At 40.9% G+C, this 8,464-nt stretch overlaps 1 protein-coding gene across 1 annotated transcript in view; it reads right to left on the bottom strand.

Moving 5' to 3' along the window:
* The window catches only part of CHN1 (chimerin 1), a 171,327-nt gene extending 163,081 nt beyond the window's left edge, over positions 1-8,246 (bottom strand). Inside the window, exon 1 of the mRNA XM_006020804.3 lies at positions 8,197-8,246. Within this exon, the coding sequence (XP_006020866.1) occupies positions 8,197-8,215 (19 nt within the window). The 5' untranslated portion in view covers positions 8,216-8,246. The remainder of the gene's footprint in view (positions 1-8,196) is intronic.
* Between the last annotated feature and the right edge of the window lie 218 nt (positions 8,247-8,464).

The following is an 8,464-nucleotide window of genomic DNA, read 5'->3' on the forward strand; positions in this document are numbered from 1 at the left end:
CTACACCTTTTAATTAATCAATTACCTATGCAAGTAATTAGACTACTCCTTTCAAACTTCAGTGGGCAATTCTGAGAACTTCAATTACCATTTTTCAGATTCCTTTCCAATACTTACATTCCAAGTGAAGTGCTGTTTTTATCTTTGGCCACTGTGTAACCAAATCTGTAAGGTCCTGAATTGAGGAGCTATGACTAACATTTTTCATCTCATTTATAAGTGCTTGCATTCAGGTCTCTAAATTTTTGATCAATTGATACCAATTTACCAGCTAATGGATCAATTTTCTCCTCCAAGTTCTTAAGCAGGTTTCCTTTTCAATTTTTTCAGAGATTGCAATGCCAGCAAAACCTTTTCAAGGTTACTGTCCTATTTGCTTCATTAGAGTCTATAAATTAGGTAAGGGTAGCCCTGCACCTGGGACAAAAAGTCTTTTGATTTTCAGTAGTGGGATTCACTTTCCATGCCAAGTCTAAGTGACAGAAAGTTGGAGAGACCAGGATAAAACTGCCTTCTAAATTTGCTCCAAGAGCTGTTTTTGTTCATGTTTTAGAAAGCACTCTAATTTTTCTGAATTAAAAAAAAAGAAACCCGGACTAGAAATGCTACACTAGTGTAACTAGATTAATTTTAAACAGATCTCATTAAACAAGTGAAAACTCCTAACACAGGTGGAATTTCACTGGTTCAAACCCCCACTAGTTCATGAATTAGTTTAGTTCATGATAGCAACTTACTGAATTAAACTAAACCAATTTAAGTAAGGACTAAAACTGATTTAAGTGCACCTGCTTTATCGATTTGTGCTGGTTTATCTAGATTGCTTTAAAAATCAATTTAGTTTCACTGGTGAAACATTTCTACTATAGACAAGGGCTTAGTGCAGTGGGGTTAACACTATTTACCTACATCTGAAAAGTGCTTCAAGATCCTTTGACCTGCTCCATGCTTAAAAAGTTTTGCAACAGATCCATGTTAGTTAGAGGCCTGATTTATTTTCCCCCTTGGCTGACATACCTGTGACTGACAAAAGCCCTAGGGTAAATGCATTATACAAGCAAGAAAGACCCTTTGTCAAGATATTCTGTTCAGGGAACTGGCTTAAAGAACCCTTTTACAGCTTTGTCTAAGCTGCGCCTGCGTGACTGGGGCTTCCCAATATACTCTACCAGTCTGGCTTCTCTAAACACAGACAAACCCTGAGAATGGTTAGAAAAGGGAACCATTCAAATGGATGCACAACTGATTTTACTCTTCTTAGCCTTGCCAGGAGAGGGCAAGTCTGGAAGTGGAAGTCCTGGGAAGCGGATCCCTTCCTGGGATATCCTTAGGCATTTCACATACTTCCTACTTTTGGCCCAGCACTGAGCATCAGCCTTTGGCCCAGCAATCTTTCACAGAAAAGGTAAACTTTTAAGGCTATTTTAGACTACTTTGGCCAAACTAAGTGTTAACTAAAAGGCTTTACCAGGTAACACTGACCATGCTAACAGAACTCATTTTATTTCTATGCAGCATCTTTGCTTGGTTACTTTCACATTACAAAAGTTTACACTTTAGTATAAATATAAGTGTAACACACCTTTTAAGGGTATCCCTTTTAGAGCAGCAGTAAGATACTTAGTAGTTGTTTTACAAGAACAGAAATTAAGTATGAATGTGATTAAAAATGACACCTTTCAATTAGGACTTCAGATACAGAAAATCCATTATAGTATTCTAGCCTAATAAATTAACTGTAAATTAGCTATTCAGACCATTTCATTTTCAACTAATATCATTTAGGACTGTAGTGTAATATAGCTTTATTTGCAGAACTGAGTCTACTGAGCAACAGTGAATAACTGTACTATTGAAAGGCTGTTTCAGTGATATTTGAATACCCTTGCCAAAGTACAAATATATTTTATTATTTGGTTTCATTTCCCCACTTTTGATTCCTATCTTAGTATCCCTGTTGATTCCTTTTCATTTAATATCTTTCCTGGTTCTCTGGTCCTGGGCCAGCTTCGCCTTCAATAATCCTACCAGGCACATTAAACATGGCTCTGCCTTTATCTTCTTTTATTTGTCAGTGGTTTTATGATGCTCATCACCATAGAATGCAAGCACTTCACAAGATTAAAAGTGAAATATTTGACTTCCTTTATTTCTTATTCACCAATCAGACAGTAAGTTTTTATCCACCAGAATGTTCCTGGAAAATCAAGAACACAAGTCCTAACATGAAAATTGGTATTGGAAAATACTTGCATGATGGAAAGTAACTCTGGGTAACTGAAATGTTTTATTTATTCACACAAGAAAGTTAATGAGGAATTATAAAAAACAAACATTCATAAAAATCAAGAAAAAATTCCAAACACTGAAACAAACACAGCCTGAAAGTAAATTTCTTTCAAAATAAAAATCAAAGCTTTTTTTCAAACCAATTTTAGATCATCCACTCACAGAACAGGAGCAGTACCATTGGAAATGGATGGCTAGTTTCACAAAGGGAGTAACAGACCACAAGCAGCAAATCCTCATGCTGACCCGGTCACTCAAGATCTAGTGTAAATAATTCATACAGCTGTTTTTCACCTAAAATATTCTGAGTTTTAATCCACTTGAATTTGATCACAGCAAAAAGATGGCTCTCCTTCATTAGGTTATAGCTATACCAGTCAAAGAATACCAGTGTACTATACAGGCAAAGGTATGCTTTGTTTGGGATAGTAAGACCCTCCAAAAATGAAAAAAGCTGTACTGGTTAACTATGCTAGTATAATCATATCCAACCAGGATTTCTGCAGTTACAGCTAGATTGGCCAAGGATCACACGTCTTCATACCTACCTGATGTAGCTATGCCAACAGAAGTCTGTAGACTCAAGTTATGTGTTTACATTTCCTGGAACTGTGGGCACTGAGAGAAGTGATATTTTGTTGTGTGATCAGCCCCCTGAAAGTGCTCTATAGCTGTGACCTGACACAAGTGCACAGCTGCAGAGTGGTTTAAAAGTGCCTGATCATGTGACAAATGAACCCTCATTACAGAGGGTTCAGCTAAAGGCACTCCAAAGCAGAGTGCCTTCATTAACTTCTGTCAGTGCTTTCCCAGGGAACAGGGCTGGGCTCATGTAACCCAGCCCTGCCCCTGGTGCTATCTTCAGACCAAGCTCCTTCCCCTCCCTTCTCCTCCTCCCATCCTGAAGACAGCACTGGAACTGGGAGGGGGATGGGGCAGGGCTAGGGGAGAGAAGCTGCAGACACGCAACTGTCTCCAAAGTAGAGCTCAATCCCCTAAGCCCCCCGACCCAACAGAGAACATCTGTAACTCATGGCACTTCCTGTAAAGTGCTGAGTTACAGTGGGGAGCTGCATATCTGTCAGCACCCTAAGTGAAGAATCTTGACAGTGGCTACTCTCCTGCAGACCTTTCTCCATCTGGAACAGTCTTTTCTGTGTCTCTTCCATTAATGTGCTCTATACATAGTCCTATCATATTTCCCAATGGATCGTAAGACCTGGAATAATGGACAGACCCTTGCAAACTTCAAACTAAGCAACCGTAAACCTGAAGCACCTCAGAAAATCATGAACCAGAAAATAAGGCAGGGTATGACCTAAGGAGAGAAATACTTTGAAATAATCAGGTCCTCAAATCACTAAGGTTTTAGAGGCTAAAAGATGCTCATTACACTGAAACAGGAAACAAAGCAGCAGCCAGAGCACATCATGGAGCACAGGGGTCAGCCTGTTCATGTAAGAAACAGTACTTAACCTGTACACAGGCAGCTGTGTTTTGCTCTAGTGAGCTTTCTAAGTGGACTTCAGGTGTAGCTTTTATAGATCATAGTACCACAATCCAGCCCTGATGTGATAAAACCACAGGGGTGGGAATATCCACGTCAGGAAGGAAAGGTCACAAGGTCAGAATGCCCCTTCCAAGTGAATTTAGGAACAAAGCATGCTTCACTATGGGTTCCTCTACAAGTGCTGGTAAAGGGGTGATGAGATCCAATGCGCAATCCACACACCTGCACCTCCACATGTAGCATGGCAGGAGGCATGATTGTGTGGACTGCACATTAGATCCCATTGTGCTTTACTGCCTGTGCTCCCCATTCACTGGCAAAAAAAAAAAAAAAGAACACAGCTGTCATGATCTCCCAGCTTTAGGGGTGCGTGAAAACCCTGAGGCTGGGAGATGGCAGCTGCCATGATCTCCTAGCTGCAGCAGTACATGAAAACCCCTGAGGCAGGGAGATCATAGCAACTGTGGTCTCCCTGCCTAAGGGATTTCATGCAACTCCAAGGCTGGGGACTGGGGCAGCTGCATCTTCCAGCCCTGGGGACTCCACACACCCCTGGATCTGAGAGATCGCAGCCATACCCCATGGCTGCCAGGACCCAGCTGGGTCCCAGCACCAGAAGGTATGCTGAAGGGACCCAATGTCCACAGCTGTGGGACTCTGGATTCTAGCAGCTGCAGGGTGTGGTATGGACCCAGAGTCAGCAGCAGCTGGGTTAAGAGTCCCCTCAGTTGCAGGACTCCCAGCCCTGGCTAGGCATGATGCAATCCAGTGGCAAGGGGGACCCTGCTACACATGCAAATTAAAGCTAGATAGCAACCAGCTATAAAGTTAGTACTTATTTTTGATGTCTTAACTTCAGAGCTGATTGGAGCTTTTTATGACATGATAGGTACTTTGCACATGAGTACCTCAAGATAACCGTGCAATTAACCAATTAATTGCACCACACCTGTACTGTTTAGAGAGCCTATCACACCTATCTTTATATTCCCAAATAGTCACACTTCCATTGTAATCTTCAACACAGCACATGGCCCCTAATCTTATATCCTGCTTTCTTCTAGCCTGACACAAGGGGTTTTGACTCTACGATCATTAGGTGACAATTTCTCATCAACACCTTTAAGAATGCTTTTCATGACTCAAACTTTTCATAATGCACACATCTTTCTGATAGCATTGGGAGGGACTTGGCAGATGTGGTGGACTTTTTCCAAAATTGACATAGCTATTTCAAACTTCCAGGCTCTGTAGCAGATTGTGAACTACACAATGGTATATATAATCCCAAAGTATGCGAAATTTGGCTGAATGTAATCACAAAAATGAGACTAGAATTTATCTGGATGTTTATAAGAATAGTCAAACTAGAACTTGTCTAAAGTATACATTAGGTGTGAATTTAAACTAATAAATTATACTACTATAACCCTGCATGTAGATAGACCTATTCTGGCGTAAGTGCCTTTTTCAGCATAGTTCAAGTGACTTTGGAAAAGGTTTAAGGTAAACCAAAATAAGCTGCTTATTCTGGAATAGGAAGAGTCATACAACTAATTATACCACTAAAAATGCACCAGTTTATTATATTGGTAGAAGTTTCCTTTGGAGACAGGCCCTCAGTCTTCTCTCCCACCTGTCCCCATTTGAAAAAATATCTAATTTTTTAATACTACAGCAAAACACCAGTCTGACAATGCCCTTCATTCAAATTGCAATCACTGCAGCCCTGAAATAGTGAAGAAATAAAAAGCGGTATGCAAAAAAATCCCAAACCCACATGTAAGTTATATTTGAAATTTACATACATAAAAGCAAGAGAATTCAAAATTGTGGTTCTTACAGCTGTAACCTAACTATATGGCACATATCTTGCATGTATCTAAATTTCCACTCACATCTCTCCATTCACAGTTGCAGCAATGAAGATGAACTTTAATTCTCTTCCATTCCTCAAGGGAATCATGTGCGTTTATTAGCACCTATTGTGCTGATTTACAATATTATTGTACATTGTTTTATTGTTGTTTTTATTCACTGTCTTGTTCTTTTAAAAACGGTGAAATAATAGGGCTATGAATATTTATACCAGCTCAGATCTGCTGGACTCTTCTTTTAAGCATTACAAGATATTGAAAAATATAATGGTGACTAGAAGACACAGTGGCAGTCCTCACTTAATAGGTCTTTGCTTATTAATTTTCAGTTATCCCAGTGATCCCAATGGTTCTCAACCTTTACCAGATTCAAGGTACTCTTCAAAAATATCAGCTTTTACTTGTTTCTTGATCACAATAAAAAAAAAAAAAAAAAAAGCATTTTTTCTGTTGCAGAGAACTTAGAAAGACCACAACAGGTCAGAATGTTTCAACACTGGATGCTTATTTGAAGTCTCTGGATTAATTTTGTTAATCCTGTGTAGGTGTTTGCATACCTAAGAGTGCTAATATTGCACAGAACCATCGAGCCATACTAATGTCACTTGGTCCAACAACACAAACTAGACTTTTTCAATATTCTATTAAGCTTGATTTTGCAGTTTAGGTTTCTGTTAAAGAACAGTATCATCACATCTAGTGGATAAAATATGCTATTGAAACAAAACAAAGAGAGACAAGGAAATATCATCTATAATGTAACCTGTCCTGTTTTGTTTCATTTTTTTAAACTTCAGTGTTTGTTTTAATTATTTTTAACCAAAACCATGATGGAACTACCTGGATGAGTATTTACTCACTGATATAAGAGGCCCTATATTTGCTACACCCTCTAAAAAAAATGTATGATTAAATAACCATTAAGTTTATGTAATATATGTTGAATTCCTACGCCTACCATCTCTTTCTCCTAGACAAGATTTATTGTAATATGGTCATATTATTGTCTAATATCTATATAACTGCTTTATATATACCTTGCACTGACAAAGGAATGGACTCTGGTCCCAGTCCTACAAATGGCACCACACAATATTCTTATACCTACAGTGAAGCCTACTGAAGTCAAAGGAGCCCTGTACAGACACAGGGTCCACCGCAAGGCATCACCTGCAGGATGAGGCTAAAAGATTTGGGTTTATTCTACTGTGACCTGTGATTTATAAACCTTTGACAACCTGAAAAAAACTGAGATAGGAAATATAAATTCAAATGAGAGCTCTTCAGCTACATGCAATCCCAGCTAGACTCTACCTAAAAAAAAACCTGTTCACTATGCAGGCTGTTTGGTCTTTAGGAGGTTCACAACACTGCAACAACTATAGCAGATATCAAATGTTAAGAGAAAAGACTAAGAGCTATTCTGATTCTTATAAAAATTTGCCCTAACCTAAAAGTCATAGAATAAATCAAAACAAATGATATGGTTACACAGGTAGTCAAGTCTTTGATCTAAAACATTAGCAGTACACTTCAAATAAGTGATAATTATGTAAAACTATTTCTTAGAAAGCACTTCTGAAGTAAGTGGCATCCATGAGTTAATTGTGAGAGCAATGAAACTGGTTCCAAACATTATGTTTAAAATAAACCAGGGCAAGTTTTGCTTCCCTTTGTATTGCTGGGTCTAACATAATTAGGTAAACTGACTTTAGGGGAACCCAACATACTTTCTTTAATTGATGCACAATAAAGCTTAATCTTAAGAGACACAAAGTCTTCAACAGTTAAAACTGTGGTTTTGACGTTGTTTGCCAACACAGCATCTGATGCTGCAAAACCACTCAACACCAACATCCATAACCTCTTGAAATCGTCCGTTCTTGAATTTGTATTATTAAATATCATTAAGGAAACACAGCTAATTTTTATGGGCAATTAAGCACTGTACTGAAATATTCCCAGAAGAGCAGGGGTTTGCTCATTAGCTAATTTATCATCCCACTGTACAGGTTCTCTTACAATCGGGACCCATTTTAAAGCAGCGTACCTTTTGTTTATATTGCCTTCCGAACAGACTTCGGAGGGCAAAGTCCAGGGCACCGAGCGGCCTCGGTGAACTCTAGGATGTGGTGCACAGCACAGAAAGAAGTAATAGGCGGCTGCTTACAAAGAACAAACTGGAGGGGACTTGCTTCTTTTTTTCACCGGGCTTCAAACACAAACTTTATGGCGATAAGGGAGGGATGTGTAAGTGCAGGCAGGGCTGGAGCCTTAGACGATCCAGAATTGCCTTCACCTAGTATTGCAAAGCTCAGGGACTGCGGCTTAGGCAGGAGTTTCTAACCCTGAAATTAAGCGCAGGAGCGGAGCACACGCCCATCGGCTCTGCCTGGAGAGGAAACAATGGGAGAGCCCCGCCGTGCCTCGCCAGCCGCCGCCGCAGGACGCGGCCCCGCGCGGGCGCGGGCGGAGGTGACCCCCGGACGAGGGATGCCGATTGCTCTCGTGTGTACTCACCAAACAAGGTTAGAGCCATCGCCGAGGTGCTGCCCGTGCCCGGCTCGGGCCGCCGCGCTGGGCAGGGCGCGGGCGGCGGGGATGCATGCGCGGCTGATCGACGGCGCTGCCCGCCCTGCCTCCTCCCTCCCCCTTCCCTCCCCCGCGCTCACCGCAGCCCGCAGCCTGGCGGAGCCATCTTGCCTCGCCACATGACCAGCTCCTGCCTCCCGGGGTTCCCATAGCAACGGGACATTGGTGTGCAACCCCCCGGGGGCACTCGGGCAGG

This window comes from Alligator sinensis, unplaced genomic scaffold (genome assembly GCF_000455745.1).
Source record: "Alligator sinensis unplaced genomic scaffold, ASM45574v1 scaffold321_1, whole genome shotgun sequence".
NCBI lineage: Eukaryota > Metazoa > Chordata > Crocodylia > Alligatoridae > Alligator > Alligator sinensis.